General features: G+C 45.0%; 1 protein-coding gene across 1 annotated transcript in view; it reads left to right on the forward strand.

Moving 5' to 3' along the window:
- The first annotated feature begins 12,771 nt into the window (after positions 1 to 12,771).
- Positions 12,772 to 26,587, forward strand: part of LOC143299411 (phospholipid-transporting ATPase ABCA3-like) — an 85,309-nt gene continuing 71,493 nt past the window's right edge. The window contains exons 1-2 of the mRNA XM_076612595.1: positions 12,772 to 13,064; positions 22,940 to 23,120. Coding sequence (XP_076468710.1) covers positions 12,876 to 13,064; positions 22,940 to 23,120 — 370 coding nt within the window. The 5' untranslated portion in view covers positions 12,772 to 12,875. The remainder of the gene's footprint in view (positions 13,065 to 22,939; positions 23,121 to 26,587) is intronic.

The following is a 26,587-nucleotide window of genomic DNA, read 5'->3' on the forward strand; positions in this document are numbered from 1 at the left end:
ACCCGCAAGCTTATAGGCTTCTGAGGTCTTAGTATGCACAGGTACTCCTAAAGTCAGTTTCACAGCTTTACTGTCAATTATACGCAGCTTCTTTAGAAACGTCATTGGGGCAGAAAAGAAGATTTCTTGACCGTAGGTCAATCTTGATCGTACGAGAGATGTCGCTAAATGTAAAATATATATAAATGTAAATATTGTGGCGATGACAGTGCATGTGACTCCACAACCCAAATTTAATTAAATGTAATATTTTTTACTTGTGTGGTGAGTTAGATATTCATATGATGTGTCATATATGGATTATTAAATGTTTGTGTAATCTTTATGTGTTTGGAGAACTGGATGATTTTAGTTTAAGGAAAAAAAGCACATTTCTGCTCATGTTTTGATTGATGATATATGTAGTTTGTCTCTTGCCAAAGGTCTGTGACCTTTAGTATGCATGTAATTCTAGTGTTTGTGATGTTGTGTATGCTGATACGATTTGACCCCATTTAGAGGGTGTATCTAGTTAGTAGACCAAAAATTTGTGTTTAAACAGATTTTTTCCTCTTTTTGAGAAATGTGCACAAGAACAAAGACTTCAAATCAAGTTAACATGAACAATTTTGTATGATCCATATGTGCATGATCGTATACATGTGTGTAGTGTGTGTGTGCATGTCCATGTGTGTGTGTGTGTGAAGGATTAGAACATTTCCAGATAGCTTTCCTACCATCGTATGAAAATTTTTCTTTTTGATGATGTTATCTACAAAAGTGTACCAGGGTTCTCCATTTTGGTGATCTTCTTAAGCTCTAACTTCATTAATAGAATTTAAAATGACAAAGTGTTCTTTTAGACTTGCTTTATACTGTCTGTGTTTTGTTCCTTTTACACATTAGATGACATGATAGCTTGTTTGCACATACATTGACATGTTATTTTGTTTCATTTTCTACCAAGTCAAAATGTTTCATTGAACATTATTTTGTCACTTTCATTCTTTGATTTTGAGCAGGATGAATAGTTGGAGGTGATTATATCTGGTGGTAATTATGACAACAGATTTGGTGATTTTTTTTTCTTGTGTTTTGCAGAGTCAAGAAACTTTCAGATTTTTTGGTAGTGAAAGATATTGATATTGTAAAGAAAATAAAAGTTTTATTAATTCTTAAAACTGAAAGTGTGCGTGGTTTGTGTTTGATCTGCTTGGGAGAAGAGAGTGTACTTTTGTGATATTGTGTGTATGCACACACTAACACTCTGATACATATATACAGACACACAAACATACACATACATGGACACACTGGTACTTCTTCAAAAACATATATGCACTTGGATAACAAATCTTCTTCTTCTTCTTTCTTGGTAGTACATTGGGAGCCGACGATGACAAGGTCTGTGAACTCAGCAATGACAGTGCATGTGACTCCACAGCCCAAAGCTGGAAGCACACAGGCGCCCACAGATACTGCTGCGATGGTCTGAATTTTGGACTGAGGAGAATGAGGCCCTATGTCATCTGTTCTTTGCAGTGACGAGACGGTCGTCTGTCCACTTCAAAGGCAGCTGTTGCTTTGGAGGTGAGAGACCTCCATGATGATCTGTCCACAGCAGAGGCTTCAAATTTTGCATGGCTGGATGTCACACCATCTGAGGTTGCTCTTCAGGGTGTCTTTGTACCTCAGTTTGGGCCTTCCCTGTCTGCGTGAGCCCTCCTTGAGCTCACCATACATTAGTTGCCAGGGGATGCGGCTGTCGTCCATTCTGATGACATGACCAGTTCAGCATAGCTGAACCTTCAGCAACAATGACTTGACCTTCGCTGGCTATCGTGGGTTGTACACGACCCAGAAGGGTACAAAAACGCAAATATCTCAGCCAATTCTTAATATTTTTCTACGAAATTTCAGAAATGCTTCCTACACCTAAAAAGCCAACTTTTGCCAAAAATTTTTTTTTTAAATCATAAATTAGTTAATGAGTAATTAAAGGTGGCGTTTTAAGCACACACGGACGCTGGTGTGGGTCGTGTATGACCCATGCTTTTTAAAGATGAAAAAACGTGGTCACCCCTGGAAAGCTTGTGTGGGTCATGCACGACCCATACCTTTTTAATAGTGATTTCAGAAGGTTTAATTTGCTATTAGTGAAGGAAAATAAAGAAGTTTAACTTTCAATAGCCTCACTACCCCACTACTCTCCCACTACCCGCCCGCCCCTCCTCGCCCCGTCCCTTTCGCCTGTCTTCAGCTATAACCCCCTTCTATCTCTTTCTCTAACAGCATGTACCTGTGTGACTGAATATCTTTGGTTGTGCATGTATAGGATGCTATGAGTCATCTCTCTCTCTCTCTCTCTTGCTCTCTCTGTGTCTGTCTCTTTCTCTGTCTCGCTGTCTGTCTCTCTCTCTATCTCTGTGTGCATAAGTAGGGTTTGTATGTATGTGCATGTGGTGTTATGCATTTGTGTGTGTGTGATCAGTTTGTGTGTGTGTGTGTGTGTGTATGTGCGTGTGTGTGAATGTGTGAGCATGTGTTTCTTCTGAGTGTGTGTGTTTGTGTGAGTGTGTGTGTGCGTGTGCAAGCGCATGTGTGTGTAATCAGTTGTTATGATATGTTTTCCTTTTCTATATTTTGTTATAAGCTTTGGAGGAATATACAGGTTTTTGTCTCTTTACAAAGTATGTGTCATGCACAACCCACACAAGCTTTGGAGGAATATACAGGTTTTTGTCTCTTTAAAGGTATGGGTCATAGAGGACCCACATGAGCTTCCAAGTGTAGTCAAAAGCGACAGCCAGCGAAGATTAATGCTTGTGAAATCAGCTTTGTTCAACACCTCTTGGTTTGTGACTTTGTCCTGCCAGTGGATGCCCATGACCATGTGCAGCGATCTCATGTGGAACTGTTCTAGCTGCTTGATGTGCTGTTGATAGAGGGTCTACTTTTCACATCCATACAGTAGTGAAGAAAGGACTACGGCTTTGTAGATCTTTATCTTTGTAGACTGTCTTATGTTTTTTCTGCTGAGAACCTTCACTTTCAATCTTCCAAGGGCCTGGCTAGCTTCCTGTATCCTGGACGTGATCTCTTTATCCAGTGATCCATCTGCAGAGATAGTGCTGCCCAGATACTTGAAGCTCTCCACACACTTCAGTTGACTCCATCAATGGTAATGGCTGGCTTGGGCTGGCTGTGTTTGGGGCAGCTTGGACCAGGACCTCCATTTTTCCAAGACTGATTGTCAGTCCGAACAGATTGGATGTTTCTGCAAAGTGGTGGACAATGACCTGCAGGTGATTCTCCTTGTGTGCCATAAGGGCACAGTCATCTGCAAAGAGGGCTTTAAGGATGAGTTTCTCCAAGGTCTTGGTTTGAGTGGTGAGACGACGATGGTCAAACACAGATCCATCCAGGCAGTATTTGATGTATAAGCCTAAGTCCAGATCTTTCACAGCATGGAGTAGGACCTGCATGAAGAACAAGCTGAAAATCATGAGGGCAAGGACACTCCATTTGAGTGTTGAAGGAGTTTGTTTAGTCACCATTGGAAAGAACTTGTCCAATCATATTGTCATGGAAGAGTCGTATATTGTGTGTATGCGCACACTAACACTCTGATACATACATACAGACACACAAACATACATGTACACACAAGTACTTTTTCAAACACATATATGCAATTGGATTGCAAATACTGACACACAAACACACATGCATGCATATGCAAATGTGTGCAAACTCACATTCACTTTGTGAGGAAAAGACAAGCCAATGGTCATCAGAGACAAGGCAGCAGAACGGTAAAACCACTCTTTTTCACATGGTTACTTTTCACACTTTTCATTCACATACATCATAATATTATGAGAAGTTTTTTAATTCAGCAGCATTATTCCAGATACACAATTTAATAGCATCACAGACAAATCAAATATGTTACATTTAGCATCCACACAGAAGTAAAAACTACAGTACTTTCACTGTTCTTCTTCTTCTGCGTTCACTCGTATGCACACGAGTGGGCTTTTATGTGTATGAACGTTTTTACCCCGCCATGTAGGCAGCCATACTACGTTTTCGGAGGTGTGCATGCTGGGTATGTTCTTGTTCTTGTCAAACACAAAGAGAAAAAGAATAAAATCATCAAATGTGAGTGTATCAAAAAGACACACAGATCTTGATACAAGGAGCAAGTCCATTGAATAGTGAATTAATGTTTTGGTGAATAACATCTAATGAATAACTTTGATGCACTGCTTCAAGATGTTCTGAATAAAGGTTGCTCTTCATGCCTATGAAGAACACAGTTTCACTCTCCACCACCAAAAGAAAGCAAAGAAAAGTGTCAACAAATGACAAAATGAAAGCACAACAATGAAATACTACAAGTGTCAAAATAACAAACATAAAATCCTCTTGCAGAAGACTATGCATCTGGTCTAGGTCACTCAAATACTCAGCAAATACTTCAATAAATGTAATGATATACTTTTTAGCAAAAAGATAACAAATTCAGAAGATACAGCAACAGAAAAATGTGTTCCTCAAAGAATGGCTCTTTGTCTCATTTTTCTTGTCTCTCTCTCTCCCAATGATTTTGATTAAAACACACACACACACACACACACACACACACAGTTGAACAACCAACAATTAACTCATATCTAAACAAAATATCATTTGATTTTTTCTGTCTGAATATATCAAACTGCGAGAATTCCCAACGTGATGTGAAGCATTCGAGAAGTTAAAAAGAATTAAGCAAGTCGAGAAACAGAGAAAGTTGAAAAATGAGACACATTTTTTAACTGGCTGCTGCATCAAACGATCAAAACTTAAAAGGGACAGTATACGGGAGGCGAATGCGGGTTTGTGCCCCTTAGGCCGTCCGCAGACGACAACCAGGCCTGAGTTCTGCCAAATCACTTTAGGAATGCAGTATTAGACATTGGGCTTCAAAAATGAATAAAGTTTCCAATGTAAAAGTAATGATACTAAAGGTAAGACGCAAATGATTTTCAGTGTCTTAATAATAATAATGGTGTTTGTTTTTCAAGTTGATGAAAGATTCAGCATGTTTATTTGACTTGCTGTGTAATTGAATATTTCGCTATAATATACATTGCCTCGTATCCATGTAGCCCACTTTTTTTTTTTAGAACAAAATTTGATATAATCGTTACCGACTCTTGTTTTCGCTATTGGTGGGCCACTTGCATTTTCAGTCTGGGTAGGTGCAGAGCTGCATCCGTGTGATACAAGCTGATGGCAAACGGGAAACCCAATCCAACAAAAGGTCATAAGCTTAAGCCATGACTGATACGAACTGAAAGGGCATGCCCAGTTCTTTATTTTGTTGTGTTTTTTTTCCACCCATATGCATCAGATTCCTTTCGTTGAGACATAAACAACTAACTGCATGACAACAGAATGCAAGTGGGAAAATTAGATGAAAATAGTTATGAAAAATACAACGAACTAAATAGAAATCGTAAGAGATGACAACATGACCTCAGTTAACATATGTTACTTTAAATAAAAACAGAAAAGTTATTTAAGGCTCTCGAACTGACATCAAATTATTGCATCACGACTGAAGTACGTAATTACTTTGTGCGACTATTTGGACGCGTCATTGAAACGTTCGCCAATCTGCACCACTGGCGAGTTGAGACCCTGCCGTGGTAACGCGGCGCTTCACACTCCTTACATTGGAGCAGCCAAACTGAGGTACGAATATGGTAAAGTTATCAAATCCCGAGCTATTCAGTCACTCCGGCGCTATTAGTTCTTAAGGCTTTACTGTAGACTAAATATGGCTCGCGGCATAGCCAATAACTCTTGTAAAGCTGGAATTCCACAGCACCGAAACTGTGCCCGACACGGTACGAATCCCGCGAACTGGAAACTGACATGCTGAATCCCAACACGAAACGACACCGTCACGGCACCAGTACTAGCATGTCGTCACAGTTTCGTTCCGTGGGGCAATCTGTGCCTTTTTGTCTGTATATAAGGAGGGGGGTGGCAGAATCGTTAAGATGCTTATTTGTCAGTACAGAGTCCGTGAGGGTCTGGGTTCGAATCCCGCTCTCGCCCTTTCTCCCAGTAAGAACCCATGCCGTGGCAACCAGAGTGTAGTCCTCTGGCAAAATTCTGTGGAACAAATCCACTCTGATAGGTACACAGATACATTATAGGCTACTATGCATGCACTCGGTCAAACCCCGGGCCGACTAGCAAATGTGTCTGCGTGTAGCGTATTATGGATTTGTCCCGGTGGGCGAATCAAATCCAAAAACGCTACACCCGGCCACAGTGCAGTGACGCCTCCGCGAGAAACAGAAACTAAAACATAGTGAAATGTAGTGACTGAATCCGAATCTAAATTCACTCCGTTCAAAATCGAGTTGAAAACCACTGAACATGGGACAACAAGACCTACTCAGTAAAAGCAATATCGTTTCACCCCGGCCTGCACAAAAATTTCCGGTGAAATAGGTCACTGAATTTAGGACGTTAAAATAGGACTTCACCCGTCTCAGTGTGCTTCGTCAACAGAATGGAGAGGCATTATTTGTTCTTCAGTTTTTGATTTCGAGATCTAAGAGCACAACACTTATCTCTTTGAATCACTGCAAAATAGAATTAATTTGCCTATCGATTGTCATTCAGAAGATCCAGAGATTTTCTTATTTGTTTATTGACTTTAATTGTTATTCGTTCATTTAGTTATGTGTTCATTCATACATTCATTCATTCGTTTCTTTATTCTATTAAAAAAAAAATGTTAATAATTGTTTTTACAGATGGTTGTTGTTTACTATTTACAGTCAGTATACGGACTCACCTTATGTTCCACTTTATAGTTATGAAGACTACATATTTATTTATACATGAATATTTGTTTCTTTATTCGTTCACTCAATTATTTGATGGATTTGTTCATTAATTAATTTATTCGTTGATTTATCACAGTTTGTCATGGCAACTCAGTAATTCAGCAGTATAGATGGAAATGAAGTGTTTACTCATGTGATACTGACATTTTTTCATGGTTCAATTCCCCTGTTACAAAAGCCTCTCCTCCTTTTCCATCTTTCAGAACAGAGCCATCTGTAAAAAGTTTTAGACTAGTCATTTCTCAATTTACTTATATGAGAACATACCCCAGAGCTCTCAAATTTTTCTGCAAATGTGTGTGTGTGTGTTGGGGGGCGGAGAGGTTGGGAGGAGGGGGAGCACGGTATTGTGCTAGTGCTGTTTTGGTGCCGTACATGATACCAGCGTCTTTCAGCCACACTCAACTTTCAGCTTGTGTATGTAACAGACTGCACCCTGGCTGGGACCGCGAATGGGTATCTTTGTGGCATGCATCATTTAATCTGACGTTTGTGCCTTCATCTGACGTAAACTGCAGTATTGGTGCCCTTCAGTGGTGCCTGTGAGACTGCAGATTGTTACACGTGTGTGTGTGTGTATGTGTGTGTGTGTGTGTACAAGTGAGCGTATATGCTTTTTTAATTAAAAAAAATATTGTCACATATGCCTGTACATTTTTTCACACATACCTTGGGTCAGCTCTCACAGCCTGATAGCACGTTCCTGCATGCTTTATTTGTTTATTTTTATAACAGCAGTGTGGTGTAGTGTTTAATGTGCAGGCCTTTGGTTTTTAACAATCTCAAAATGGTAGTATAAACAATGTTTAATATTCTTTTCAGTCACAACAGGAAGTGTGTATCCTTGGTTTTGCACCCAGAAGATACAGTTTCCTACATATATTTCTAATAGATGGGTCTTTTGCAAAACGCTTATTAAACAAGAGAAGCAAGGCCTTCAAGACTCACTTGTGATACACTAAAAAAAAAAAAAAAAAAAAAAAAAAAAATCTAATCGTTAAAATGTTTTCTATATTTGTTATTATAAAGCTTCGGGTTAAAAGAAAAAGAAAAAAAAGTCCTAACGGCAGATTTGAACTCTGTGTGATTGAGTGAGAAGAAACTGTCTTACCCAATACACTATCGAGGCTTCTTAACTGACATTCAAAAATATAATATTTAAACATGCTTTTTTTTTTTAAAGGGCAATAAATCGATTGTGGTATTCGCAGTGAGAACCCTGTTTAAATCATATTATTCTGGTGTATCTTGGGCATTCAAAAAATCTTTAAGGGCAATTAAAAATTCTTTTTTAAGTCCACGGTAAAGGAGACGTGGCTATCGCGGCAATCACACTGCAACATTTAGCCGTTTTCTCAGGATCTAGATAGATGTACAAGTTTAGTTACACCCTGTTGACATGGTCGATTCAATTTCTGTTTTATGTTCATTCTGATTTCTAGTTTTATAGTTTTAAAGTTGATATGAAAATTGAGTATTTTGTTAAACTAATAACATGTAGAGCAAGATACAAGTACTCCTAAACGTCATATGAAGTGAAAAGGACTTCATTTTGAGAAAAGTCAAGACTGGAAATTTTTACATTTCATCAGTTCAAGGGTATTAACTCTCATGGTTTATTATTTTTAACTGTGAATTCTGACTGATTCTGTGAATATTTTTATGGCAGTTTGGGGCATAATCCAGTAAGTGATGAGGTGTTCACAAATCTTTCTCTGAATAGATATTTAACGGTCTCCTTCTCCAACTTTCCATCACATGTTACCGTGTATTGTCGATTGAATATAGGATTGAACGGGCAGGTCAACAACTTGAAACAAAATGGCGTCGTTCGCGAAGAATATGAGCACGCACTTTGAATATGTATAAATATGTGTACGCAATTGATTTTTGCCCATGACCTTCAGGGCTCAGCCAATAGATTTATGAAGTCCACTTGTCATATATCATCTACATAAGACTGGCTGTGTTTTGGATTTCCCTTTCTGCTTTCCTGTCAGTTTTGAACTGCGCCGGCCCGCCATTCATCTCTCCCTTCAACACGCATGTACACATGCAAAACGTAACGTTCAGTGGTAGTGGACAGGTGGGCAACCTTTGTCAAGGTGAGCGCAACGTCCCTCCCTTTGATCTGTACTCGCGCACTGAACTGTTTGCTATCAAACCTGCACCGTTGACCCCTGACCTAGTTGTGCGCCTGCGAGGAACAGGCATTGGCGCTTGCCTGCCGCGAAGACGAACTCGCTGAGCAGGAAAGAGAAAACAAAAGCCCATCAAAACTGACGTTTCCGTACAGACCCCCAACAGCACTACTGACAGTACACCTGTGTGTGTTGACAGATCCACTTCATGCGGCGCTGTTTGTGCTGCTTCCAACCTCAACACATGTGTTCCTGCTAACATTTTTACTTTCCGTGACATTGCCCCCTCTGATGACAATATTCCGAACTGCAATGTATCCCCCGTGCCAGTTATAGCCTCTGCTCCGCTTCCTACTCCTGCCACACCTGTCTCAACTCCCGGACCTTTTTCTTCCTTCCCATTGTCTCACATCTTCTCCCCACAATCACTAATATTGTCAACTCATCCCTTCTCACTGGAACATTTCCATCCACTTTCAAAACTGCAATCGTCCGGCCTCTTCTGAAGAAACCCAACCTTGACGCAAACATTTTGAAAAACTATCGACCAGTTTCTAATCTTCCATTCATGTCCAAACTCCTCGAAAAAGCTGTCCTCAAGCAGCTTAACAACCACCTTTGTTTCAACAATCTCATCCACCCATTTCAGTCTGCCTATCGCGCTGACCATAGCACCGAAACCACTCTCCTCCACATTCTGAACAATCTACTGATAGCGTCCGACTCGGGAAAAATTTCCCTTCTCACTCTCCTCGACTTGTCAGCCGCCTTTGATACGATAGACCATTCAATCCTTCTTTCCCGTCTTCATTTTACATTTGGTATCAACGGCACTGTTCTAAACTGGTTCAAATCTTATCTCACTGATCGATTCCAGTCTGTCACTGTTGATCATTTCCAATCTGAACCCGTTAAAATCGAACATGGAGTCCCACAGGGATCTGTTTTAGGCCCAGTGCTCTTCACACTGTACACTGCTCCTCTCGCTGAAATTATCAACCGCCATAATATCAGTCATCATTCTTATGCTGATGACACTCAACTCCAGAAGAGTGATACCCCTGAAAAATTGTTGTCGCTCTTGCAAGAAACATCCAACTGCTTCCTGGACATTCAAAACTGGATGACTCGAAATAAGTTACAATTGAACGCAGACAAAACTGAAGCAATGATCATAGGAACTAAACAAAAACTGTCTTCCATCACAATTGACACAATCAAACTTGGCAGTACATCCATCCCTCTTTCCACGTCAGTCAGGAACCTCGGTGTTGTCCTTGACAATACACTGTCCATGCAAAAATTTATCAGTCAGACATGTCAGTCCTGCTACTGTAAACTGCGACGCATCAGTGCCGTCCGGAAATATCTATCCACTGACGCAACATCTAGACTTGTCGTTTCTCTCATTCTCTCTCGCCTTGACTACTGTAACTCTTTATTGTCTGGTCTGCCTGCTTCATCCATTCAGCCCCTTCAGCGCATACAAAACTCTGCTGCCCGACTCGTCCTCAGAAAGAAAAGATCTGAGCACATCACTCCTCTTTTGCAACATCTCCACTGGCTCCCTGTCTCACACCGAATAAAGTACAAGATCAGCACTCTATGTTATAGATGCATTCACAAAACTGCCCCTTCCTATCTCTGCGGCTGCCTTCACCTCTACACTCCATCTCGCTCACTACGATCGGCCTCGGATCCACTCTGTTTACGCATACCCAGATTCAAACACTCGACTGTTGGCCGCCGTTCTTTCTCTGTTTCTGGACCTTGCGATTGGAATGAACTTCCTTTTTCGCTTCGTCAAGTCTCCACACTCAGCTCTTTCAAGTCTGGCCTTAAAACCCACCTCTTCCCAAAATAGCCCCCCTTGCCTGCCCTTCCTTGTCTTTAGTTTCTGCAGTATTAGAGTTATGCATGTGTGTGAATGACTTGTGCGAAAGCGCTTTGATTTGTCTCTGCACAAGATCCAGCGCTATATAAATACCATTATTATTATTATTATTGATTTTAGTATTTTCCGAAAAAGACCACTTGGGCGAATGAACATAGTGAAAGCCCTGTACACTGAGAGTAAAACACACAAGCTTTTTATGTATTGAGTATAATTTCAAAATATATTGTTTAAGATGAGAAAGATCAGTTTAAAGCAAATTAAGCCCCCTAGCATTAATTAGATTAATTTCCCTTTTTTTACCATCTGCACCAAAGACATGCAAAATAAATATAACTTCCATGCTTAGCAAAAGAAGTTCCTGTTTGAACAAAAAATGATAAAAATGACTGCTCTTGTTGTGTCAGAATATCAGATCAGAGTGCCAAATTTAGAGAATAAAAAATGTAAATATAACAGTAGATTCAGTTTGCATATAATTTGGCTTCTTTTTTATATTTTTTGTGCCCATCCAGAGGCGCAATGTTGTTTTAAACAAGATGACTGAAAGAACTGAATTTTTCCTATTTTTATGCAAAATTTGGTGTCAACTGACAAAGTATTTGCAGAGAAAATGGCAATGTTAAAGTTTACCACGGACACACACACACACACACACACACACACACACACAACCAAACACCAGGTTAAAACATAGACTCACTTTGTTTACACAAGTGAGTCAAAAAGCAAGTGTTGTTTTGTATGATTTCATTTGTTTTAAAGATAAAGAAAAACAGTGGTTGTTGCGTTCACACAGGTCAAGATCTAAGGTAAACTGAACTTGACAAATATATTCTTGAATGCAGTTTAATGAAGGTTTTCAACAAAAACATCATTGTGAAATTTATTCTTTCAAGCTGGCATCAAACTATTGGATCGCTACTAAGTTATGTCATTACCTTACACACAACATTGCAGTGCCGTCATTGAAAGTAATTCCCAAATTCGATCTTTATTTCAGCTTCATGTGAAAGGAGTTACTTTGTGAACATGGTGCGCTACAATATATGAATTGACAACTGGATGGTAGCAGAAAATGAGAGTAGGAAATTGTCCTTCAGTCAGTGAAGATTTTACAAAGTGTAAGAGAAAAACCACAACACACCTTTAATTAAACCCAGAACAAAGAGAAGAGAGAAAGAAGTGAAAGAAAGATTTGAACCTAAAATCTTTGTGGATATCCTTTTGGGAACATAAGATTTCCTTCTGATCCTGATACTTTAAAAAAATTTTTGACATCTCAATGCACAAAGGCGTATGTAAATTGTTTCAGATATGTAATTTTTTTGATGTAACAAGTCTTCATTTGAACATGAAGGACAGACTTTTTTTTCACTGTGCCATCACCTGCATTGTTTCAGTAGCATTACTTCTGCATTCCAAGTCCCTCATACTCATCTATACCCTGGTTAGTCCAGTCTCAGTGTTGGCAGTCCACAGGGAACTGCCTGTGTCAGGCCACAATTTGACCTCACACTTGATGAGACTCAGCATTGTTGCCGAGTCATTTTGGTGGTGTTCAGTAGTGCTTCTTCTGATTTAACATACACAGTACACCACCTTCTGAGCCCCATACTGACAACAATAATTGCAGAGAAACCTGAAGTGTCACCATAGGTGTTGACTGTCCGGCTTGGACTCCTAATTTACATTTATTCCTCTCATTCTGAAAAAACAAACCTGTATTGTCAGTACGTGTGCAGGCAGGTACACACCCACATCCATCCACACACACACACACAAACACACACACACACATGGTATTCACAAACACAGACATGTACATTTGGATGCGTTTTTCACTCACGGGCGTACACCTGACTGTTCAATAATGAACAACTTCCCAACCCCCCAACCCTCTTGACACAGCTGCTCGGGGACACCACCAGAAGCCAGTCCAACATGGAGCAGGGCGCTGCGGAGAAGCCTGAAGCATCAGCACAGGCGTCAGCTGGCCGGCCGGGGTTCCTGGCCCAGGTGGGACTGCTGCTCTGGAAGAACTTGCTGCTGCAGCGCCGCAAATTCTGTGTCACTGTTGCTGAGATCCTGATTCCATTGTTTGGGGTCTTCATCATGGTTTCTCTTGGACAGGTGTGGTGGTGTGGGTGTTGTGAGTGTTTTGGGAGTGTGTTTGCTTGTGTGTGTTGTGTGCGTATCTGTGTTTAGGTGTGTTTGTATGTATGTGTGTGTGTGCATCACTGAGATATATAAACATCTGGAGGGAGTGGGGAAGCACCACTGATAGGAAAAATTTGGCGGACAGGAAGTTGCCATTCAGCCACCTTGGACTGCTGTCCCCGGCCCTGACACGGTGTGCTGTTGTGTATTCGGCTGTACAAACAAGATTTTTGCTTAACTGCAAATGACGAATAGAAAGACTTTTCATAAAAGAGAATATTTTATTGTTCATCACTCATTTTCTGCTTGCAGGCTTTCTTCGTAATATACATAGCCTATAATTCAATCTTCTGTCGTCAGTTGTCTCTCTCAAGCTACTCCTTTTTATGTGTGTATGAATCACAGCTTTTGGTTTATTATCTATGTGTCTATGAATCTATCTGTCTGTCTGTCTACTGATTTTTTTATATATTTTTTTTATTGATATCAGTGCCTATAATGCAAGATGTAGATGCTTAGTTTTATGACTTTGCAACTGACCTTCGTTTTATCCTGAATAAGACATATTTCCTTAAAACGTTCTGTCACAAACCATGCTTTTTCCGTTTTCATGCATTTCCTCACTTTTGTTTCATTGATAGGTGATTAGCAGTGTCTGTTGCACACGCACCAGCGCGTGCACGCACACGCGCACGCACGCGCACGCACGCACGCACGCACACACACACACACACACACACACACACACACACACACACACAGCGTATTTGAGACAGAGAGATTACAATCGTAACATCTAAAACTTAATCCTTTCTCAGTGTCCTAATCTCATAGCATTTCAATGGATACAGTGGTCAGCTTGTGTGAAAAGAACACTGATATGGACTGTACATAAAACAAGTAGTGTTTGTATTGTAAGATCATCACATTGTACTAGCCCAGTTCCATTCTCTTCAGCCTTTCATTTTCGTGTGGTTGAATATCTATTTTTTTCTAAAAGTTGTTCTGTTGTTCATCAGATATCAAATATTAAATCTGTCTTTCTCTCTAATATGCACATGAACCTAAAATTAGTATGTGGTTTTTTCTCTCCCTCTCTCTGTCTCTGTCTCTCTCTCTCTTTGGGAGAACCACACCCCCCCCCCCCACACACACACAAAATATGCTGGTGCGACAGACGGACAGACTTATAAACAGATTTGCAAACAGAGGGAGAGAGGGGTGATATATCACTGCACACATGCCCAGCACACAGTACACACAACACACAAAGCAGTGTGCTTATTTCCCGCGAGCAGCCATGGGACAACAGCTGAAGATGGCGTCCAGTTTCCGTGTATTTTGCTGTGACCCATTGGTGTATTATATGTATGTCTATGGTGTGCATGTGTGTGTGTGTGTGTGTGTGTGTGAAAGCACATCATAATGGAGTCTCCTGTTGGACCGATGGATGAGTAGGCAGTCAGGCTTATCTGTTGGTGTGTGTTCTCATATGGGAGAAGAGGCCGATTCTGGGTGCGCAGCACTTCCCATAGGTGTTGCAAGGAAAACGTCTCCAGAAGTTGAGCCCTGCTTCTTTCGCTCACGCTTCTCCTTAATGGCCAGCGTTCTCTTGTTTTCAAACATCTTTATGCCACTAGAGCACAGCATCCTCCAGCGAGAGCGGTCAAGGGCATCAGTTTCCCAAGAAACGATGTCTATGTCACAGGCTTTGAGGTTTGTCTTTAAGGTGTCCATGAAGCGCTTGCAGGGTCTTCCAATTTCGCGGTGGCCTTCTGTCAGCTGGCCATACAGTAGCATCTTTGGGATCTTGCTGTCTGTCATGTGGACAACGTGTCCTGTCCAGCGTAGCTGGCACTGGATCAGCAGGCTTTCGATGCTGGGCAGGCCGCTCCTCTTTAGAACCTGGAGTTTGGAGACCCTGTCTTACCATTTTATGCCAAGGATCTTTTGTAGGCATCTCTGGTGAAACTGCTCAAGTTGTTGAATGTGATGGCGATACGTCGTCCATGTTTCACAGCAGTACAACAAGGTGGTCAGCACAACAGCTCTGTTGGTTTTGATTTTGGTGTGGAGCCTGATGCCTGTGTTGTTCCACAGCCTGTTGTTGAGTCTGCCAAAGGCGGAGCTGGCCTTGGTGATGCGCAGCGTCACTTCTGCATCAAGGGCTCCGTTGCTGCATAGGGTGTTGCCCAGGTAGCAAAATTTATCGACTGACTTGATCTCTGTATCACTGATCTTGATTGCAGGCGGGGGGGAGGCACTGGTGTTCTGTGAGCTAGCTGGTTGGTACATGGACTTGGTTTTGCTGAGGCTGATGATGAGTCCAAAGTGCCTGCAGGAGGTTGAGAACCTGTCCATAATGAACTGCATGTCCTCATGGGTGTGTGCAGCAAGCGCATAGTTATCAGCAAAGAGGAACTCTCTCAGCAGTGCCTCAAACACCCTGGACCTGGCGTGGAGTCACCGCAAGTTGAAAAGTTTGCTATCTGTGCGAAACTGAATGTAGATGCCCCGGTCACAGTCTTGGAAAGCGTCAATCAGCATGGCAGAGAAGAGAATGGAGAACAGTGTGGGTGCCAGGACGCAGCCCTGCTTCACTCCATTTACCACAGGGAACGGATCCAACATGTCAGTATTTTCCTGTACTCTTGCCTGCATGCCATCGTGGAATGACGCAATCAGCTGGATTAGGTTCTCTGGGCAGCCGAACTTTAGAAGGGTCTTTCACAGACCACGGCGGTTCACAATGTCGAAGGCCTTAGTCAGGTCTACAAAGACCATGTGGAGCTCCTTGTTCTGCTCACGGCACTTCTCTTACATCTGGCGTAAAGCAAACACCATATCACATGTTCCCCTGTCTGAGCGGAAGCCGCACTGTGCTTCAGGGATGACTGTGTTGGAGACATGGTCAGCCAGTCTGTTCAGTATGATGCGGGCGAAGATCTTGCCGGCAATGCAGAGGAGAGAGATTCCACGGTGGTTATCACAGGATGTTTTGTTTCCTTTCTATTTGGACATGTGGACAATTGAAGCATCCTTGAAATCCTGCGGGACCTCCCCTCTCTCCCAGATAGACTGGAACATGGCGTTCAGCTTGTCTGTCAGCACCTCGCCTCCATACTTGTAGATGTCAGCCTGGATTCCATCCACTCCTGGTGCTTTTCCTGATGTTGTCAGCTTCAGGGCCTTCAGGGTCTTGGCCTTGGTGGGAGGGGCAGCTAGTGAGTCATTGACTGGTAGCTGTTGGAGGGCTGCAATTACCTTGTCGGATACGGACAAGTCCCTGTTTCGGAGGGTGTTGAAGTGCTCTGCCGAGCAGGCAAGGATGTCTTTCTTGTCTGTCAGGAGGGCGGTCTGGTCCAAGGCTCGGACAGGGGTTGATCCTTTGACTCTTGGCCCATACACAGCTCGGAGACCATCATGGAAGATCTTCATGTCATGAGCATCAGCAGCGGACTGAAGCTCTTCAGACTTTGTCTCCCACCAGGTGTTCTTCATCTCATGCAGCCTATTCTTGAGTTGCTTGGTTTGCAACAACTGGTCCGTCTTCCTCTGGCAGTCTTTATCGGAAATGTGATCCTGATGCTGAATATGCAGTGTGTTCAAGAGCTTTGAGATTCCAGAGTCGTTCTTGTCAAACCAGTCTTTGTGTATTTGAATTTCTTGGAGAGCTGCTTGGATTTGCTGCTGCAGAACGTTCTTGGTGACTGGGAGGCGGTGGATGTTCAGCTTCCTAGGGGGTTTCTGCCTAGTTGGTTGGAGCTTGCATGCAAGTCTGATGTTCATCTTGCTGTGCATCAGGTGATGGTCCGACCAACAGATTGCTCCTCTCATTCAGCGTGTAATGGAAACATCACCGCTGTCCCTCTTCCAGACAATCACATAGTCCAGCATGTGCCACTGCTTGGAGCGGGTGTGCATCCATGTGTTCTTGTACTTGTCTGCTTGTTGGAAGAGGGTGTTGGTGATGGTCAGTCCATGTTGCACACAGAGCAAGAGCAAAAGCAGTCTGTTGGAGTTGCACTTGCCAGTGCTGTGCAGTCCTAGGACTTTTGGCCACGAGGAGAAGTCCACGCCGACGCGGGCATTGAAATCCCCAAGGATGATCAGCCTGTCCTTTCTGTCTACCGCTGAAATGGTGCAGCTGAGCTCCTCGAACAAAGCTTTTTTGATGTCCTCAGGGTTGGTCAACATCAGGGCATAGCAGCTGATGACTGTGGAGAAGCAGTCCTTGGACAGCTTCAGATGTAGGGGCATCAGCCTATCGTTTATCCCTCGTGGAAGGCTGTCAAGCCGTCTTGCAAGTTTGGTTCGTATGGCAAAGCCCACGCCTGAGGTTCTTAGGGTGCCATCTGGCTTCCCAATGCAGTAGAAGGTGTAGCCCCCTCCTACTTCCTCCAGCTGGGTTTCACCGGCAAACCTGGTTTCAATCAGGGCTGCTGTGTCCACCTGGTAGCGATCAAACATTCTGGCAATGAGCGCTGTGCACCTTTCTGGTCTGTCGTCTCTGTCCAAAAGGGTGCGAACATTCCAGGCATCCAGAGTCCGGGCATGACTCCTGGTTCTTTTCTTCAGTTGTTTTCGACTGCTAGTAGGTGCAGTTTCCTACTAGGTACTAGATGAGGTGATGGTCAGTCCATGTTGCACACAGAGCAAGAGCAAAAGCAGTCTGTTGGAGTTGCACTTCTGACACGGAGGTCAGAAGAAGCGCTTCAGAGATACTCTGAAAGTCTCTCTGAAAGCGTTTGATATCAACCCTGACTCCTGGGAGGAATCTGCAGTGGACCGTGACAAATGGCGTGCTGCTGTGCACAAAGGCGCCAAGTTGTGCGAGGCCAACAGGACTGCAGCAGCTGTTCAGAAGAGGCAGGCCAGAAAGTCACGGGCAAACAAGCTCCCTGACAATGGTATGCCTGTCTTTGTCTGCCCCAACTGTCAGCGAACATTTCGTGCGCAGATTGGACTATTCAGCCATCTGCGCATTCACAGATAGATTCATGAGCATCCTCCCCCCCCACCCCACCACCACCCTCCCCCCATCCCCCAGCTGGATGACAACGATGGTCATCATCGATCTCGATGGACACACACACACTAGATGAGGCAGGCTTTGTTTAGGGATCCTTTTTTCTCCCCTTCCCCATGTGGGGGGAGCAGTGCTGTCCCTAAAAAGGGCTGCTCTGACGCTGTGGGAGGGTTTAGAAAAGCTGGGTGTTGAAGGGCTAGCTTGACAGAGGGAGAGAGGGGTGATATATCACTGCACACATGCCCAGCACACAGTACACACAACACACAAAGCAGTGTGCTTATTTCCCGTGAGCAGCCACGGGACAGCAGCTGAAGATGGCGCCCAGTTTCTGTGTGTTTTGCTGATGGACCGACGGATGAGTAGGCAGTCAGGCTTATCTGTCGGTGTGTGTTCTCATATGGGAGAAGAGGCCGATTCTGGATACGCAGCACTTCCCACAGGTGTTGCAAGGGAAAACGTCTCCAGAAGTTGAGTCCTGCTTCCTTCGCTCACGCTTCTTAATGGCCAGCGTTCTCTTGTTTTCAAACATCTTTATACCACTAGAGCACAGCATCCTCCAGCGAGAGCGGTCAAGGGCATCAGTTTCCCAAGAAACGATGTCTATGTCACAGGCTTTGAGGTTTGTCTTCAAGGTGTCCATGAAGCGCTTGCAGGGTCTGCCAATTTCGCGGTGGCCTTCTGTCAGCTGGCCATACAGTAGCATCTTTGGGATCCTGCTGTCTGTCATGCTGACAATGTGTCCTGTCCAGCGTAGCTGGCACTGGATCAGAAGGCTTTCGATGCTGGGCAGGCCGCTCCTCTTTAGAACCTGGAGGTTGGAGACCCTGTCTTGCCATTTTATGCCAAGGATCTTTTGTAGGCATCTCTGGTGAAAATGCTCAAGTTGTTGAATGTGATGGCGATACGTTGTCCATGTTTCACAGCAGTACGACAAGGTGGTCAGCACAACAGCTCTGTTGGTTTTGATTTTGGTGCGGAGCCTGATGCCTGTGTTGTTCCACAGCCTGTTGTTGAGTCTGTCAAAGGTGGAGATGGCCTTGGCGATGCGCAGTGTCACTTCTGTATCAAGGGCTCCGTTGGTGCATAGGGTGCTGCTCAGGTAGCAAAACTTATCGACTGACTTGATCTCTTGTGTCACTGATCTTGATTGCAGGCGGGGGGGAGGCACTGGCGTTCTGTGAGCTAGCCGGTTGGTACATGGACTTGGTCTTGCTGAAGCTGATGATGAGTCCAAAGCGCCTGCAGGAGGTTGAGAACCTGTCCATAATGAACTGCATGTCCTCATGGGTGTGTGCAGCAAGCGCATAGTCATCAGCAAAGAGGAACTCTCTCAACAGTGCCTCAAACACCCTGGATCTGGCGTGGAGTCTCTGCAAGTTGAAAAGTTTGCCATCTGTGCGAAACTGAATGTAGATGCCCCGGTCACAGTCTTGGAAAGCGTCAATCAACATGGCAGAGAAGAGAATGGAGAACAGTGTGGGTGCCAGGACGCAGCCCTGCTTCACTTCATTTACCACAGGGAATGGATCCGACATGTCAGTATTTTCCTGTACTCTTGTCTGCTTGCATCATGGAATGACGCAGTCAGCTGGATTAGGCTCTCTGGGCAGCCGAACTTTAGGAGGATCTTCAACAGACCACGGCGGTTCACCATGTCGAAGGCCTTATTTAGGTCTACAAAGACCATGTGGAGCTCCTTGTTCTGCTCACGGCACTTCTCTTGCATCTGGCGTACAGCAAACGCCATATCACATGTTCCCCTGCCTAAGCGGAAGCCGCACTGTGCTTCAGGGATGACTGTGTTGGAGACATGGTCAACCAGTCTGTTCAGTATGATGCGGGCGAAGATCTTGCCGGCAATGCAGAGGAGAGAGATTCCACGGTGGTTATCACAGGATGTTTTGTTTCCTTTCCGTTTGGACATGTGGACAATTGAAGCATCCTTGAAATCCTGCGGGACCTCCCCTCTCTCCGAGATAGACTGGAACATGGCGGTGAGCTTGTCTGTTAGCACCTCGCCTCCATACTTGTAGATGTCAGCCTGGATTCCATCCACTCCTGGTGCTTTTCCTGACATTGTCAGCTTCAGGGCCTTCAGGGTCTTGGCCTTGGTGGGAGGGGCAGCTAGTGAGTCATTGACTGGTAGCTTTGGGAGGGCTGCAATTACCTCGTCGGATACGGACAAGTCCCTGTTTAGGAGGGTGTTGAAGTGCTCTGCCAAGCAGGCAAGGATGTCTTTCTTGTCTGTCAGGAGGGTGGTCTGGTCCAAGGCTTGGACAGGGGTTGATCCTGTAACTCTTGGCCCATACACAGCTCGGAGACCATCATGGAAGGTCTTCATGTTGTGAGCATCAGCAGCGGACTGAAGCTCTTCAGACTTTGTCTCCCACCAGGTGTTTTTTTATCTCATGCAGCCTTTTCTGTATGAGTTGCTTGGTTTGCAACAACTGGTCCGTCTTCCTCTGGCAGTCTTTATCGGAAATGTGATCCTGATGCCGAATATGCAGTGTGTTCAGGAGATTGGAGATTCCAGAGTCGTTCTTGTCAAACCAGTCTTTGTGGCTCCTCTGTACAAAGCCGAGGTGTGTCAGCTGCTGCTGTGTACACAGCATCTCTAAAGGTGCTCCAAACCTCTTCTACATACGTCCATGCAGGAATTTCTTGGAGAGCTGCTTGGATTTGCTGCTGCAGCACGTTCTTGGTGATTGGGAGGCGGTGGATGTTCAGCTTCCTAGGGGGTTTCTGCCTAGCTGGTTGGAGCTTGCATGCAAGTCTGATGTTCATCTTGCTGTGCATCAGGCGATGGTCTGACCAACAGATTGCTCCTCTCATTCAGCGTGTAATGGAAACATCACCGCTGTCCCTCTTCCGGACAATCACATAGTCCAGCATGTGCCACTGCTTGGAGCGGGTGTGCATCCATGTGTTCTTGTACTTGTCCGCTTGTTGGAAGAGGGTGTTGGTGATGGTCAGTCCATGCTGCGTGCAGAGCAAGAGCAAAAGTAGTCCGTTGGAGTTGCACTTGCCAGTGCTGTGCTGTCCTAGGACTTTTGGCCATGAGGAGAAGTCCACGCCGACGCGCACGCGGGCATTGAAATCCCCAAGGATGATCAGCCTGTCCTTTCTGTCTACCGCTGAAATGGTGCAGCTGAGCTCCTCGTACAAAGCTTCTTTGATGTCATCAGGGTTGGTCATTGTCGAGGCATAGCAGCTGATGACTGTGGAGAAGCGATCCTCAGACAGCTTCAGACACTGGGTCATCAGCCTATCGTTTATCCCACGTGGAAGGCTGTCTAGCTGTCGTGCAATTTTGGTTTATATGGCAAAGCGCATGCCTGAGGTTCTTAGGGTGCCATCTGGCTTCCCAATGCAGTAGAAGGTGTAGCTCCCTCCAACTTCCTCCAGCTGGGTTTCACCGGCAAACCTGGGTTTTGCTCAGGGCTGCTGTGTCCACCTGGTAGCGATCAAACATTCTAGCAATGAGCGCTGTGCACCTTTCTGGTCTGTCATCTCTGTCCAAAAGGGTGTGAACATTCCAAGCACCCAGAGTCAGGGCATGACTCCTGGTTCTTTTCTTCAGTTGTTTTCGACTGCTGGTAGGTGCAGTTTCCTACTAGGTACTAGATGAGGCAGGCTTTGTTTAGGGATCCTTTTTTCTCTCCTTCCCCATGTGTGGAGAGCAGTGCTGTCCCTAAAAAGGGCTGCTCTGACGCTGTGGGAGGATACTGGTGCTACATCTGCCCCAGTCTACGGTGGACGACCATCACCCCACAGAGTGTGCAGAGTCGTGACTAGGAACTATGCCAGCAGCATCCTCTGCCTGTCCCTGTTACCACTTCTCCATCGCCGCAGGGTTTAGAAAAGCTGGGTGTTGAAGGGCTAGCTTGTCGTTCCGACATTAGCCTGGTTGCCTGACCAGCACAGCTGACTTTTTAGTGAAGAGGAGTTGTGCAGTCCCTACCTACGCTCAAGAGTCCCACAGGTGCAGATACTGCCACATGTAGAACGGCCTCGGCAGGTGCAGGTTTTTTCTTCGGAAGTTCCATCTCCTAGGACTTCAGCCAAGGATGAGAGCCTTCACAGCCATTGGGAAAGGTTTCCTCCTCCGCCTGATCTGTCATTGGGAGACTTTACATGCGGCAGGTAGTACTGGGTTCCATGGTACCAGTAGCAAGGGCTATGCCCCTGACCTGACTAAGCAACATCATTATCGTCATCGTCATCCTCCTCCTCCTCCATCATCATCAATATAAAGCACATCATGCTGTCAGTAAAACACATTACTTATTGTCAAGCCTCTAGTGCACTTTAGATCAAATTGTATTGCTTTTAAACTTGCCGGGCAGCTCATGAATACACCTTGTAAAGGGAATGTATATAATCAGTGGCAGAGTTGTGTCCCTTGGGGCATCAGTGTTTGTACTTGAGGTTACAGATGCAGTGCCTCATTTCAAAGTTAGGACAGGACACTAGGTTTTGATGTGGAAGCATAAAGAAAAAACCCACATTTTAACTTGAAGAGGTCCATTGACGGAGACTTGTGCATGCATGCATCTGTGGTTTACGTATCTTTGGGGACACCATCGTAATGCTGACTGTCCTAAAGCCCTCTTGGCCAAGAGAGTGGGAATGAAACTGGGGCAAGACACTCCACTATAATATAATCATCGATAAATATAGCCCAGATAGTTAAGACATCAGTTGCCTCGCCTGCTGTCGTGATGGTCAGTGGGACACAACTGTCATGCATGACTGTTTCTATATTGTTGAGAGTAAAGAGAGATGGTCACAAGAGGTGTGTGGGTGATGGGTCCAGGCGGTGAATGCCAAGGGTGTGACAACGCCAACTGTGTGGGATGCTGACATCTTGGGGCGAGACGCGGGTTTCATCTTTTTGAAGCCAGGTCAGCACATGATGTACGCCCCCAACTCCACGCTTGTCAACCGCATCATGGCTCAAGTCAACACCTTACTCTTTGAACATTTGCGAGGAAGTGGTATGTGGGTGTGGGTGTGTGTGTGTGTGTGTGTGTGTAGGTGGACAAGGAGGGAAGATTATCATGTCCACATGATCATGGTGAGTTCATAGGAATGAACCAAAACAACATTTAATAGTGGTGAATTAATAGCAATCAAACAAGAGTTTATACTATATTCACATGATCCTGGGGAAATAATAGCAGAAAAACAAAATGGCTTCAAGCATGCCTTCTGATTTGTTGTCATGCTTTAAAATGATTTTGAACAATGCTGCAAGAATAATTTTCAAAAAGTCAAAAAAAGAAAAAAAGATCGTGTTACCCACTCTCACACCACTTTCATTGGTTACTCATCGAGTACAGAATTCAGGGGAGATAAAAGGATCCCTGAACAAAGCCTGCCTCGCCTAGTACCTAGTAGGAAACTGCACCTACTTGGACATCCAACACTAGCGGTCGAAAACAACTGAAGAAAAGAACCAGGAGTCATGCCCTGACTCTGGGTGCCTGGAATGTTCGCACCCTTTTAGACAGAGACAGACCAGAAAGGTGCACAGCGCTCATTGCCAGAATGCTTGATCGCTACCAGGTGGACACAGCAGCCCTGATTGAAACCAGGTTTGCCGGTGAAAGTTGGAGGGGGCTACACCTTCTACTGCATTGGGAAGCCAGATGGCACCCTAAGAACCTCAGGCATGCGCTTTGCCATATAAACCAAACTTACATGACAGCCAGACAGCCTTCCATGTGGGATAAATGATAGGTTGATGACCCAGTGTCTGAAGCTGTCTGAGGATCGCTTCTCCACAGTCATCAGCTGCTATGCCTCGATGATGACCAACCCTGATGACATCAAAGAAGCTTTGTACGAGGAGCTCAGCTGCACCATTTCAGCAGTAGACAGAAAGGACAGCCTGCTCATCCTTGGGGATTTCAATGCATCGGTGTGGACTTCACCTTGTGGCCAAAAGTCCTAGGACAGCACAGCACTGGCAAGTGCAACTCCAACAGACTGCTTTTGCTCTCGCTCTGTGTGCAGCATGGACTGACCATCACCAACACCCTCTTCCAACAAGCAGACAAGTGCAAGAACACATGGATGCACACCCGCTCCAAGCAGTGGCACATGCTGGACTATGTGATTGTCTGGCAGAGGGACAAAGGCGATGTTTCCATTACACGCTGAATGAGAGGAGCAATCTGTTGGTCGGACCATCACCTGGTACACAGCAAGATGAACATCAGACATACATGCAAGCTCAAACCAGCTAGGCAAAAACCCCCTAGGAAGCTGAACATCCACCGCCTCTCAATCACCAAGGACATGCTGCAGCAACAAATCCAAGCAGCTCTCCAAGAAATTCCTGCATTGACTGATGTAGAAGCGGTATGGAGCACCTTTAGAGATGATGTGTACACAGCAGCAGCTGACACACTCGGCTTTGTACAGAGGAGACACAAAGACTGGTTTGACGAGAACGACTCCGGAATCTCCAATCTCCTGAACACACTGCATATTCGGCATCAGGATCACATTTCCAATAAAGACTGCCAGAGGAAGAAGAACCAGTTCTTGCTGCGTGAGATGAAGAACACCTGGTGGGAGACAAAGTCTGAAGAGCTTCAGTCCGCTGCTGATGCTCATGACATGAAGATATTCCATGATGGTCTCCGAGCTGTGTATGGGCCAAGGGTCACAGGATCAGTCCCTGTCCGAGCCTTGGACCAGACCACCCTCCTGACAGACATAAGACATCCTTGCACGCTCAGCAGAGCACTTCAACACCCTCCTCAATAGGGACTTGTCCGTATGTGACGAAGTAATTGCAGCCCTCTCACAGCTACCAGTCAGTGACTCGCTAGCTGCCCCTCCCACCAAGGCCGAGACCTGGAAGGCCCTGAAGCTGACAATGTCAGGAAAAGCACCAGGAGCGGATGGAATCCAGGCTGACATATACAAGTATGGTGGCGAGGTGCTGACAGACAAGCTGACCGCCATGTTCCAGTCTATCTGGGAGAGATGGGAGGTCCCCCAGGATTTCAAGGATGCTTCAGTTGTCCACATTTATAAACGGAAGGGAGACAAAACGTCCATGGAATCTCTCTCCTCTGCATTGCCGGCAAGATCTTCGCCCACATCATACTGAACAGACTGGTTGACCATGTCTCCAACACAGTCATCCCTGAAGCACAGTGCGGCTTCCACTCAGGAAGGGTACATGTGACATGGTGTTTGCCGTATGCCAGATGCAAGAGAAGTGCCGTGAGCAGAACAAGGAGCTTCACATGGTCTTTGTAGACCTGACTAAGGCCTTCGACATGGTGAACCGCCGTGGTCTGTGGAAGATCCTTCTAAAGTTTGGCTGCCCAGAGAGCCTAATCCAGCTGATTGCGTCATTCCACGATGGCATGCAGGCAAGAGTACAGGAAAATACTGACATGTCGGATCCGTTCCCTGTGGTAAATGGAGTGAAGCAGGGCTGCGTCCTGACACCCACACTGTTCTCCATTCTCTTCTCTGCCATGTTGATTGACACCTTCCAAGACTGTGACCGGGGCATCTACATTCAGTTTCACACAGATGACAAACTTTTCAACTTGCGGGGACTCCACGCCAGGTCCAGGGTGTTTTAGGCACTGTTGAGAGAGTTCCTCTTTGCTGATGACTGCGCGCTTGCTGCACACACCCATGAGGACATGCAGTTCATTCTGGACAGGTTCTCAACCTCCTGCAGGCGCTTTGGACTCACCATCAGCCTCAGCAAGACTGAGTCCATGTATCAGCCAGCTGGCTTACAGAACGCCAGTTCTTCCCCCCCACCTGCAATCAAGATCAGTGACACAGAGTTCAACTCAGTTGACAAGTTTTGCTACCTGGGCAGCACCCTATGCAGCAACGGAGCCCTTGATGCAGAAGTGACGCTGCGCATCGCCAAGGCCGGCTCTGCCTTTGGCAGACTCAACAACAGGCTGTGGAACAACAAAGGCATCAGGCTCAGCACCAAAATCAAAACCTACAGAGCTGTTGTGCTGACCACCTTGTTGTACTGCTGTGAAACATGGATGATGTATCGCCATCACATTCAACAACTTGAGCAGTTTCACCAGAGATGCCTACAAAAGATCTTCGGTATAAAGTGGCAAGACAGGGTCTCCAACCTCCAGGTCCTAGAGAGGAGCGGCCTGCCCAGCATTGAAAGCCTGCTGATCCAGTGCCAGCTACGCTGGACAGGACACGTTGTCCGCATGACAGACAGCAGGATCCCAAAGATGCTTTTGTATGGCCAGCTGAAGGAAGGCCACCGCAAACTTGGAAGACCCTGCAAGCGCTTTAAGGACACCTTGAAGACAAACCTCAAAGCCTTTGACATAGACATTGCTTTCTGGGAAACTAATGCCCTTGACCACCCTTGCTGGAGGATGCTGTGCTCTAGTGGCATAAAGACGTTTGAAAACAAGAGAACGCTGGCAAAGTGTGAGCGAAG

This window comes from Babylonia areolata, chromosome 25 (assembly GCF_041734735.1).
Source record: "Babylonia areolata isolate BAREFJ2019XMU chromosome 25, ASM4173473v1, whole genome shotgun sequence".
Taxonomy (NCBI): Eukaryota; Metazoa; Mollusca; class Gastropoda; order Neogastropoda; family Buccinidae; genus Babylonia; species Babylonia areolata.